The sequence below is a fragment of the Elephas maximus genome, chromosome 19, assembly GCF_024166365.1.
Source record: "Elephas maximus indicus isolate mEleMax1 chromosome 19, mEleMax1 primary haplotype, whole genome shotgun sequence".
Classification (NCBI taxonomy): domain Eukaryota; kingdom Metazoa; phylum Chordata; class Mammalia; order Proboscidea; family Elephantidae; genus Elephas; species Elephas maximus.
This window is the reverse complement of record NC_064837.1, coordinates 64,651,380-64,664,004: the sequence shown is the minus strand read 5'-3', so window position 1 is coordinate 64,664,004 and position 12,625 is coordinate 64,651,380. Positions and strand designations below refer to the sequence as shown.

At 54.3% G+C, this 12,625-nt stretch overlaps 1 protein-coding gene across 2 annotated transcripts in view; it reads right to left on the bottom strand.

The window, feature by feature from the left end:
• The window catches only part of KIF19 (kinesin family member 19), a 34,898-nt gene extending 23,615 nt beyond the window's left edge, over positions 1–11,283 (bottom strand). For both annotated transcript variants that reach the window (XM_049861427.1, XM_049861428.1), the window contains exons 1-2: positions 10,986–11,283; positions 9,249–9,329 (exon numbers count right to left, since the gene is read on the bottom strand). In XM_049861427.1, coding sequence (XP_049717384.1) covers positions 9,249–9,329; positions 10,986–11,024 — 120 coding nt within the window. In that variant the 5' untranslated portion in view covers positions 11,025–11,283. The remainder of the gene's footprint in view (positions 1–9,248; positions 9,330–10,985) is intronic.
• Positions 11,284–12,625: the final 1,342 nt, after the last annotated feature.

Sequence of the window (12,625 nt, the reverse complement as noted above, 5' to 3'; positions counted from 1 at the left end):
AAGAGGTGTGAGGTGGGGAAAAGCATTCTAGAAAAAAGCATGGGCCAGTCAGAGATGAGAGGCAAGCTCTGTGCCATGGTCCTCAGCTCAGAACCACCAGGTGTTATAGATGGAACTGTGTCCCCCAAAAAGATATGTTGAAGTCCTAACCCCTGATACCTGTGAAAGTGACCTTGTTTAGAAATAGTCTTTGGGAAAATGTTATCAGTTAGGTTAACCCAAGGGCATACTAGAGGAGGGTGGGTCCTAATCCCATCTGTCATGCATTGAGTTGTGTCCCCCAAAAATATGTGTATCAATTTGGCTGGGCTTGATTCCCGGTATTGCGTGATTGTCCATTTTGTCATCTGATGTGATTTCCCTGTGTTGTAAATCCTGTAATGAGGCGGGGATGGGTGGGCAGTTGTGTTAGTGAGGCAGGACTGAATTTACAAAACTGAATTGTGTCTTGAGGCAATCCCTTTCGGGATATAAAAGAAGTGAGCAGAGAGACAGGGGGATCTCATACCACCAAGAAAGCAGTGCCGAGAGCTGAGTGCATCCTTTGGACCCAGGGTTCCTGCACAGAGAAGCTCCTAGTCCAGGGGAACATTGATGAGAAGGCTGGCAGAGAGAGAGAAAGCCTTCTCCTGGAGCTGATGCCCTGAATTTGGACTTTTAGCCTACTTTACTGTGAGGAAATAAATTTCTCTTTGTTAAAGCCATCCACTTGTGGCATTTCTATTATAGCAGCACTAGATGACTAAAACACAATCTGAGGGTGACCTTGTAAAAGAGATGAAGAGACACAAAGAGACAGAGGACAGTCACTTGGGGCTACTGGAAGCTGGAAGACAAGAGAGGATCTTCCCCTAGAGCCTTCGGAGAGAACATAGCCCTTCCAACATCCTCAGTTGGACTTCCAGCTCCAAAACCGAGACAACAAATTTATGTTCCCATAAGTCACTCCCCTAGCTTCTCCACAGGAGAAAGACGTTGGCACTCTGCTTTGGGAAAGATTATAGCCCTGGAAATCCCATGGAGCAGTCCTACTCTGTCCTATAGGGTCACTATGAGTCGGAATCGACTCAACAGCAATGGGTATAAGTCACTTGGTTTGTGGTATTTTGTCCCAGCAGCCCCAGAAGACTGGTACATTAAGCATTCTTATAAGAAACACAGATTTGGGAAGAAAACTCAGGAATTTCATCTCCTGTCTTCACTCCAGGGATCCCCACAACACCGACCAGGAACTCATGCATATGTCCAGAGGTGAGCATGTCTGAACCCCACGGTCAGGCCCCTCTGAGCACATATCGTTCCTCATTCTGGAAGGCTCCTGCACCTCGTCTGGGCTCCATGCACATGCCACCCCATTCAGCACACAGCAGATGGCCAAGGAATGTCTGTTGAAGAGAACTCCCAGCCCCGGTGTCCAGGGGGCCTCTGTGTGAGGTAGGCATGGTGCCGAGTGTCTTACACATACTTTCTTGATTTCCCCTCACAATTTATAAGTAGGTATTCTTACTATCCCTGGATGGCACAAGTGGTTTCTGCTAGACTACCAACCTAAAACTTGGCAGTTCGAACCCACCCATCGGTGCCACGGAAGAAAGGCCTGGCAATCTGCTTAGGTAAAGATTACAATCAAGAAAACCCTATGGAGCAGTTCTACTCTGTAACACATGGGACCGTCATGAGTCAGAGTTGACTCAATGGCAATGGGTTTGGTTTGGTTTTATTCTTGCTCTTGTTGGATTATAGATGAGGAATCCGATTGGCTAGGTATGTTGCCCAAAGCCACTGGAAAGTACAGAGCTGCATTTGATTTTAGAGCTGATTGGTTACAGGACTCAGGCGCCTAACCACTAGACCAACCAGCCCCACCTCTTGAATGAACAAATAGGTGAGTGCCCAACCAAGGCAGGCTCACCTGCTACAACCTGAGGCATGCCCTTGGCCAGCCCCTCCCTCAGCCCTAAGGTGAGCAGGCTCAGCATGGGGCATTCTCTTTCACCATTTGGGTTAATACTTTTTCATGCCCATGGCACACTGGGCAATTGCCTTTACGGGGTTTAGTGGGTACATTGCTCACACAGGACAGTACAGGGTGGGGCAGGAGAGGGAAATGGCCCAGCTGCCCCCGAAGCTCCAGGAGTCCTAACTCAACAGAGGCCCCAGCTTGAGCCTCCCCCTCACTGCGTCCACAGGTTTTCATCTTTCCAGAGCTCCAGACAGATTTGGAATCTTTAAGCCCAGAAACCCAAGATCCTGTAGGGAAGTGGGGGGCCTCAGGCCGGGGGAGGCTGTCTAATCCCTCAGCTGTGTCCCCAGTAGGAATGGGCCTCCAGGCTCCTCCCTGGCATCTCCTAGGTGAGAAATGCTCAGAACAAAGCATGTCAGGAAGTTCTTCCTGCTGCAGCCACTAAGCTGCCAGTGCCTTAGTCAGCTTCGCAGCTTTAACTGGCTTCTTTCTGGCCTCTAAACAGCTGAAACTGGACCAGTGTTTCTCAACCTCGACACTACTGACAATTCAGGCTGGATAATTCTTTGTGGTGGGGGCTGTCTTGTGCACTCCAGGATGCGTAGCAGCATCCCTGGCCTCTACCCATGAGATGCCATTAGCACCCCCCTCATTGTGAAATGTCCCCTGGGGGCAAAATCACCCATCTCACCTCCCCCCCAGTTGATCTAGACTATTTCTCCTCCAGCCTCCAAGGCTGGCAGAGAAGATCCTTGGGGGGAAGGGGGGAGTCACAAGGGAGGTTCAGGTTCAACACTGCTGTCGTGACCTTCAGGAAATTGTATTACGTCTCTGGGTTTCAAGTTTTTCCCAGCTGAAAAGTCAAGGAGAACCAACAGGGTCGCATCACTGAGAGAACAAACCATATCAACCCTCCATCCTATTCAGGAAGCCTCCAGGAAAAAATCCAACTCTGAGAAGGTCCCAGCCTACAGGACTCATCCCTAGTCCAAAGGGCCAAGCCCATAGCCCCTTTATTCTCCCTTGTGTAAATACAAAACAAAAGCCTGATTCTAGGTGGGTATCTTCTTGAAAGGTTGTTTCTAGCTTTTGTTTCTTTCTTTAAAAAGGAGAATTTTTCGAGAATATGTCATCCTGTAAGTCCTCAAAAAAGACTCTGACGCCAGGAAGGGTGTCCCTGAAGCCTGTCAGCCCCTCGGCTGGATAGAGAAGGCCCAAATGGAGTCTGCTGAGCTCGTAAAGCCACCAAGGTCCAGCTGTCTGCTGAGGACAGAGTTGTAGCCTGGCTGAAGGCCTGGCCAGGTCCCAAATTGACTACAGGACTCTGAGGACCCTGAGGCCCAGAATGAGGGAGGGGTGGCCTAGAAGATATCCTAGGGCTGCATTTTTAAAGGATCTGTAGACAACTTCATCAGTGTCACCTGGAGAGCTTGTAAAATGCAGATTCCCAGGCACCACCCCAGACTAACTGATTCAGAATCTCTGGGGTAGTGGGACTGCCAATCTACATTTTTAACATGACTCCTCTGCTTGCACCCATCCAGACACTGAAAGTAAGAATCCCTGCATCTGAGCAGCATTATCTGTAATAGCTCCAAAGTGGAAACAATCCAAATGCCCCTCAACTGATGAATGGATACACATTGTATGGCATACCCATACAATAGAATATTATTCAGTCATAAAAAGAATGAACTCCTTACACATGCTACAACATGGATGAACCTCATGCTCAGTGAAAAAAGCCAATTGTGAAGACCACATATTGTATGATTCCATTTATAGGAAATGTGCTGAACGGGCAAATCCATTGGGACAGAAAGTAGACCAGTGGTTGCCTAGGGCTGGAGGATGTCGGGGGACTACGGGATTAAGGCTAAGGAGTGCAGGGTTTCTTTTTGGGGTGATGAAAATGTTCTAAAATGGATTGTGGTGATAGACACACAACTATGTAAATATTCTAAAAGCCACTGAATTGTACACTTGAGGTGCATGACTTGTATGGTATGTGAATTATATCTCAGTAAAGCTCTTAAAAAAAAAATCCTGGGATCTTCCACCAGTCACTGTCCACCATGCTCAGCTCTTTGGGGCAACAGGGCCAAGAAGCAACCAGACGGCAGATGTGCAGGGAGCCCCCCCCCCCAGCCCCCAGCACTCACTGTCTCTAGCACTTAGCATCTGTCACCTTATCCTTTATTTCTCTTTCACAATAGCCTCACATTTGTGTGGCCACAGGCTCCCTCTTATCTCGTTTAATCCCCCTCGGCAGCTCTCTGGGATGGGTGGGTGGGTTCTTATTATTCATGTCTTCTGGTGAAGAAACTGAGACGTGAGGAGGGTCTTTGGCTTGCCTGTGGGCACACTGCCTGTGGGCACATGGTCAGTACGAGGCGGGCCTGGGGGAAAGCCCAGGTCTGTGTCTCCTGAGCCAATGTTCTTCCTGGTGGTTTAGAGTTGCTGTTCTGTCAGGAGCCCAGGACTCTGTGCCACACTTCTTCTGTCTGCACCACACTTCCTCCTGTCTGCGCCATGCTTCTTCCTCTCTATGCCACACTTCCCTGCTCTCCAGCCAGTCTCCCCTGTGACCGTTTTGCCTTTGTTCCTCTCTCCCCTCAAACCTTTGTCCCACCCCCCAGTCCTTCCCAACTGCTGGGCCTCAGGAGGGCTCTTCCCTGCCTCCTCTGATAGGCCCCCAGGAGCAGAAGTGGTGGCAGCTTGGCTTTGAGCAGATAGATGCTAATTAAAGGATTACACACATTGTCAGTTGACTTAAATCCTATAGATAAACAGAGTCTAGAAAGCTGGGATGAGGGTTGGCAGGCTGGATGTGGGGGGTGGGAGGGAGAAGGTGGATGCTCAGGTGCTTCTTCTCCCACCCTGGAGCTCCTGGGCCCTCCAGCTGTCAGGTTGTACTCCTTTCGCCCTTCCACCTGCCCCCCCCCCCCGCTACATACAGCAGTCATCAGTGGCATCCAGGGGGTATCTGTTTTCAGGGTCTAATCCCATCCCAGATGCTACCAGGAAACCAAGATCCTACTAAATGCTTCCAGGAACATACGCGGGGAGGTAACCATTTGGGTCCACTGGACCAGGAATTCTGATGTGAGAAGTGGGAGACTGGAGGTGGGGTCAGGTGTTACCTCTGGGGCCTGAAACTTCCCTATAGATCAGTCTTACAGATAAACAGTTTGCGAATTGAATGGGGCCCTAGGATCATGGGCCGGCCAAGGCACCTGAACTGTCTCCTTACAGCATTCAGACCTTAACCCCAGGTCTCCCAGAGGTCAGACAAATCACGCCTCCATGTCCCCAGAGGGCACCTTGCCTGTGGGACACTCCACCCTCTGCAAAGCTGTGTTGTACCACCTGCCTTGTTCGGGCCTCCCCAGGAGAAGGATGCTGGGCCTTAAGAAAGGCTGTCCTAGGACCCCTCACCTTGGCCCAAGCCAGTGGGTGACTGAGTCCCCAGCCCACCTGTCCCCCTTCTGAAACCACCAACGGGCAGGCCGTGGCAGCACCTGCCTCCCTTGCTAACCACCGAGGGTGCCCTCTGGGCTGCTCTGCTGCCCCCAGGCCTGCGATGGCGTCGGCAGAGGAAAAGTAACCCACTCGTCGCAGTGGGGAGGCAGGAAGCAAAAGGCAGGGACAGAGGGCCCCAGGCCAGAAAAAGCTAGGCTGGGGAGCCCCTGGGACAGCTGGGTAGCACAGCCACTGAGGGACACAGCCAAGCAAGGGGAAGCAGGCAGGTAGAGGAGAACTCTGCAAACCAACCAAACAGCCTTCTTCAGAGGGGCAGGGCACTGGGGGGGGGGGGGGGGGGGGCACTGGGGCACAGCTACTGTTTGCTGGAGAGAAACCACTGCCATGCTACCCTGGGTAAATGCCCAAACTCACCCCCTCTGGCCCCCTGGCCCCCACATCCCAGAGAAGGAGCAGAGTGACAATAGACCCACTGCCTCATTGGTGGAGATGGCCACACCTGGACCCCGAGCCTCCCTGAGGGCCATGATGTAGGCCTGAAGATCACCGTGGAGGCCTCGAAGGGGGTGAGGGGGTCGGGCAGAGTGGGAGGCAGGATTCCGGTCTGGTGAGGGAGGCCGGTTGTCCACTTTTGCTCTTGGAGTCATGTATCTTCACCTCCTTGTTGCCAAGGCCGTATTTGTCAGAAGGGATGGAGGGACTTTTGGTTTTAGGAGGTTCCCAGACTGGCATTTGCTGTGGCTACTCTCAGGCTGCAGCTCTGGGCAGGAGGGCTGGGCTGGGCCACCAGAGAAAGCCCATATTTGAACCCATTCCTGGGCAGAAGGTGCTTGGGGAAGCCGAGGCTGTCCCTGCCAGGCCCAGAGCCCACACTGTACAGACACCCTCTCTGCCTTCTGGCTCACAAATGAGCAGCCCTGTTAGGCCTGCCTGGCTCGGGCTCGACTGGATCAGGCCGGACCCAGGAGGACGCCTCTTCCTACCTCACAGGGACAGAAAGGAGCCAGTGTTTGCCGAGTGTGGGCTCACAACGGGCTGCACCCTGGGTGGGGGGGTGGAGGCTTTCTATCAGCAGCAGTTAATATTATCAGCCCCCACTCCGGCCAGGAGCCAGGAGCAGCAGAGACAGAGAGAGAGGGAGGGAGGGATGCCGTTGTTCCGGCTGACAGACCTAATATCCTTCGGGAACTAAGGTAGACAAACAGGAGTGGCCTTGCCTGGAGGAGGTTTCTGCCCCCAGCTCTCTGGTTCCACCAGGCTGGCCCCTTTTGTCAGGCAAGCCTGCAGCTCTGGGGAGTGTTCGTTGCTAATACACAATGATAACTAACATTTATTAAACCCCACTATGACCCACTCTAGGGTCGCTGTGAGTCGTAATCGACTCGATGGCAACTTTTTTTTTTTTTTTAATGTGCCAAGAAGGAAGGCAGTGGCAGTTCAGTGGTAGAATTCTTGTCTTCCATGTGGGAGAACTGGGTTCGATTCCCAGCCAGCGCACCTCATGGGCAGTCACCACCTGTCAGTGGAGGTTTGCATGTTGCTAGTACGTCGAACAGGTTTCAGCAGAGCTTTCGGACTAGGACGGACTAGGAAGAAAGACCTGCTGATCTACTTTTGAAAATCAGCCAGTGAGAATCCCATGGAGGACAATGGTCTGATCTGCAACCGATCACAGGGATGGCGCAGGACTGGGCAGCACTTTGTTCCATTGTGCACGGGGTCACCACGAGTCTGGCGCCAACTTGACAGCAGCTAACAACATGTGCCAGGCACAGTTCACACCGCAGTGAACGCTGTATACATTAGCCCATGAAGACCGTATAAACTCCCTGCATTGCCTTTGAGTCAATTCCGACTCATAGCAACCCAACACGACAGAGTAGAACTGCCCCATAGGGTATCCAAGTTGTGGCGGGTGGATTTGAACTGCTCGCCTTTTGGTTAGCGCCTGAGCTCTTATCTACTGTGCCACCAAGGCCCCACTGAAGACCCTGTAGAGAAGGTATTATGATTACTGTCCCCATGTTACAGATAAGCAACTGAGGGCCTTGGAGTAGCCCGCCCAAGGCCACACAGCTGGCAATGGCAGGACCTACCCTACATGATTGTGTGTGCATTCACTGCCTGCTGTCCCAGCTGGGCCTAACCAGTTCAGATGGGGGCTTCCCAGTCCTTTCCTGCTTTCCTCAAAGTCTGGAGAAGTCTGCCTTTTTCCAAAAGGGAACAGGGGGAAAAAAACCAGAAGGCTGGAGCCCACCTCCACCATCAAAGGCGAAGGAAGAGGGTGGGTGGAGTGGGAAGTTGCCTAAGGGAGCCCAGAGACAGGCAGCATTGGAGATGGTGCTGTCCATCTCCTGTTTGCTTATGGCCAGTGGGTCCAGGCCTGCCGGGCCCAGGCCCAACAAGTCCCCACTTGTGCCTTCGTAGTGCCACCCTGACTTCTCTGAGCCACAAACACAACCTGCTGCCCTCGGGAGACAAGGGGGTGCTGCCAGGCTCCCCACAGGTGATACCACCATGCTGTTCCTCCTCTGAGGACCAAGCCTGCTCCCGCTGCCCCCTCCATTGTGCCCACCCTTAACCCCACACCTGAGTCCCCAAATTCCTACCCAAACAAACATCCTGGCTGCGGTCTACAGAGTGTGTGGTCTGGCCCCTGCCCACATCTCCAGCCTCATCTCACGCCTCTCACCACTTCCCCTCCTGCATGAGCCACCTTGGCCTTTTCTCTGTTACCCAATTGTACCTTCTTACCACAGGGCCTTTGCACACACAAGTCCCTCTGGTTGAAATTTCTCTGCACACACACACACACACACCCACAATGACCGCTCCTTATGTTTTAGCTCAGCACCGTTTCTTAAAGGAGCCTCCTAACCTCCAGGAGCAGGCCAGGTCCCCCTCTTACTTAACCTTGTAGCACTACGGGCTTCTTTGCAGCCCTTGTTAGCAGCAATCTCATTTGTTTGCAACGCTACTGTTTGATTAACGGTTTCTCTCCCCGCATGCTTGAGTGTAAAGAAACTAAGGGCAGGACAGGTCTTTTCCAGCCACTGTCATTTCTCAGCTCCTAGCACAGTACCCAGCTGGTTGTGGGCACTTGATAAATATTTATTGTTTCATGTGTCAACGGGGATGACAATTCCCTGCCCATCATCATGGTTCCATGAGGGCCATGGGAGCAAACAGACATCCAAGGACTCTGCAAAGCCTGGACACTCTGGAGGTGAGCTTTAGCTCTAAACCAAACCAAACCAAACCTGTTGCCATCTAGTCAGTTCCGACTCCTAGCGACCCCACGTGATGCAGAGTAGAACTGCTCCATAGGGTTTTCTTGGCTGTAATCCTTATGGAAGCAGATCACCAAGACTTCTTCTGCGGCACTACTAGGTGGATTCAAACCACCAACCTTTAGGTTACTACTAGTCAAGTGCAAACTGTTTGCACCACCTAGGGCCCTTGCTTTCGTGCTAGACCGTATAAATACAAGCTCCATGGGTAGCAGATGCATTATGATGGGAAAATCAGGTCTCGGGCACACAGAAGGTACATGACTTTTTAGGGCTAATGGTGGTGATTAGGGCTCACCCAGGCCAGGGAGGTGCTCAGCTCTCCTTGGAGCAATCCAGGAAGGCTTCCCAAAAGAAAAGTCCAGGGCTTCCTTGACACAGCCAAGCAATGAGTAGGTAGAGGAAGGACGGAGCTGCCAGCCACGGGGGCCCTTCTTACTCCTGCCAGGTGAGATCTGAGACCTGAGCAGACCCCTGCCCGCCCTGGCAGCTCCTGGCTGCACCCCGTGTACCTGCTCATCCACTTTATGGGCAATGAGGGTGGCTCCTTCCTCCAGTTCTGCCACACTGATGGGCCTGATCCGAAGCGCCACCTGGGAAGAAAGGCAACACCCCCAGGGTTAGGAGGTGGGGGCTGTGCCAAGCCACCGAGAGAGGAGCAAGAGGGTCTCAGGGGTCCTCCCCCAGGCAAGCCCCATGAGTCTCCTCTGTCCAGCCATCCCCAGGCATCTTTGTCTTAAAGAACTGAGTGATTTGATGACACGGCCTAGGTCAGAGGGCAGCAGTCTACAGGGCGTCGGGCTGTGTCTGAGTCTGAAGTTCCCCAGGAGCCCATGCCCAGGGGAGACCCCCAGGGGAGAGCGCTGTCTGCTTCTTGGGCTTCACCAGCCACCGGCCCAAATTAAACCCCATGGCTCCCTTGGGCTTTGCAACTTGGTGCCTTGGCACTGAGGCAGAGCTGTCTGAGCATCCGTGGACGATGTCCTGCAACAGGAGATGTAGGGACAGTGGCAGCAGACGGGCCAGCAGGTAGCCTGTAGCTGGGGGCCCAGAGGGGCTGCCCCTGGCCATCCTCATTTTTCTACCCTGAGGACACTGTCCCTGGGGCTTCCTCCTCCCTCTGTTCTCCAGCCTCTGAGAGATGGTGGATCTTCGTCCTGTGCCTGGGTCTCCCCCAAAGAATGGGGGGTGTTTCCTCTTCTGGTCGAGGAGAGGCACCTGCTGGGTCTGTGGGTTAACTGAATGGACCCTCACACCAAGTAATAACTCATCACTGTCTGAGGTATGGAGGGACAGCGCCTGTCAGATAATCTTTACTGGCCTCACTGGTCAGAAGGGAGAACTCTTCAACCTTCTCAGGGGGCACCCCACTTTCAAATAGATACATTCTAAACTGCCAGAGAGGTTGTTCCAGACCTGGGGCTCGGAGGCTGTGGTGAGGCTTGGTGCTGGCTTTGGGGGCGCTGTGTCTGGGGATGACATTATCCTCCAGTTAATCACCACCCACCTGCTAGGGTCATAGGCCCACTCTCAGCTGAGTTAGGGGGTAAGGAAGGGGCTGGGAGAGAGAGACACCGGCTCCAAAGTCTGAGTCTTCCCCTCATCACCTCCGACCTGCAGCTCAAACAACCAAGAGCCTGGTCCTCAGTCCCTACCTTGCCACCCCCACACCCCCACCCCCCAGATCTCATCTCAGACCCAGCGCTCTGGGGGCCACCTTGGTCTGCTTCCCCTTTTCTGAATAGTGTGCTGCCTCGGGCAGTATCTGTGCTGCAGCCCAATACGCATCACCAGCCACTCCTGACATCCCACTGGTTGGTTCCCCTGATACCTAGTACTCCTGTCTGCCCACCTGTGGTCGCCTCAGCGCCAGGACCCTCTGGAACAGCAGGAAATGGAGGTCCCCTACACCCCTACCTTCCCTCTCAGGGCAGCAGGTTAAGCCAGCCCTGGTCTTTGTGGACCAGAGAAGAGCCTTGCCCCAGAGACCCCTTTGCACAGGCTTTTGGGCTGAGGGTCCTCTGGGGGGAGGTTGTAAAAAGGAGTGGGGTTGGAGCTGGGCTAACTTTTCAGGCCTCAAGAGGGTGGTCATCATGCTTTGACCTCCATTCCGCAGGACTTGGGGAAAGTCGCTCTGGGCAGTCCCAGCCCCGGCCCTTCAGTCCTCTTAGTTGGGTTGGGTAGAGGGGACTGGACGCTCATTCCCGGACCGTGAAGGCGGGCCGGGAGGAGGCTGCATGGGGTCTCACCATGAGTTGCTGGTCCTTGGAGTCCCCGCTGTCCTTCATGCTTGCGGCGGGTGGAGGGGCTCAGGCCGCGACGCCGGGCATAGCCAGGCGCACCCCCACGGCCGCTGGGTCCCCTCCGGGCTTTCCTCGCAGCCTCCTGCCCTGCAGCTGCCTGACAACCCGAAACCAACAACTCGCCCGCGGCCAAGGGCGCTGACCGGGGAGGCGGGGCCGGGGGAGGGACCGCACCTCCCGCCTCCTGGGACCGCCTCTCCCGGCGCTGAGGGCGAGTAGGTGCCTCGGCCCGGTAGGCGCCAAAGCCTGCGCCGCTGTCCGGCTGTACCGCCTGTACGTCCCCGTCCTCGGAGTCGGTGCGTCCGCCAAGAGCCCAGCGTCGGTTTGGCAGCTTCTGGGCTCCTCGCGGCCCGGGCGCCCCTTGCCTACTGCCCTCCAGGGGGCGCCCGACCGGCCACGCGGCGTCCTGGGCAGACGGGTCCCCAGCCCAGGCCACTGTCTCCGCTGTCTGTCTTTCGGCGTCTCCAGGGCTGCGGCTGGCAGCCTAGGGTTTCCATGGGCGCTGCGTGCATCACGGTGACCGCGGTGTCTCTGGCATGGGTGGCATCACCTCCCCCACTGCCCCATACCAGGGAGGTGGGGAGGGACTCTTCTCCCTTTGCCCAGGCTGCCCACCCTAGTCACCGAGTGCACAGGGGAGCCTCTATATTACTTGGGGTGTGCGAGGAGAGGGGGTGTCACAGAAAAGCCAGCCTGTGTGTGCCTGGCTAGCAAACAAGGCTCTATCATCACCCAGAATCTGGGACAAGCGGGATGGTTCTGTCTGTGGCTGCTGACTCCCTGTCTGTGGGAAGAGCCACCATTCTGTGCAAGAAAGTGTAAGTCATTGCTCTTGGTGATAATAACAGCAATTACACACTCAGGGATTGAAGTGGAAAGATTCCTGGCCTCAGGAGACCCCAGGAAAACAGGATTCTAGTCCCAGCTCTGCCTTGAACCACCTGGAGACAGCCTCCCCCACCCCAAGTTTCCTGGGTGATGTTGGAGCTCCTCCCCATTCTGGGGGTCCTCTTTCATGTCTACTGCTGCCCCCACTGAGGCTGAGCCCAGCACCCCTGCAACCATGGGGCTCATTTCCAATGGAAGGAGCTGGGTAAGGAAGAGCCGCTGTCCCCTGGGGCAGTCTCCATCTGCTGACACACATCCAGAGGTGGGGCATGATGCCAGCTTCCACCCTGGGACTGTCTTCCCAGGCTGCCCCCAGGAGCCTGTGTTGGCTATGGTTATTAATAAACAGTAGCAGGAAAACAGCCTATGGCCTTGGATTTGATAAATAGGTGCCAAGGAGTTGACTCCAACTCATGGTGACCCTATGTGCAAAAGAACAAAATGTTGCCGGTCCTGTGTCACCCTCACTATCATTGGCATGTTTGAGCCCGTCATTGTGGCTATTGTGCCAATCCATCTCACCGAGGGTCTCCATTGCTGGCCTTCTGCTTCACCAAGCATGATGTCCTCCTCCAGCACTTGGTGCCTCCTGATGACGTGTCTAAAGCAAGCGAGTTGGACAATGTTCTGCTGTAGATCACCAAGCCTTTCCTCCTGCTCTGTCTTAGTCTGGAAGTTCCTCTGAAACCTGTCTACCA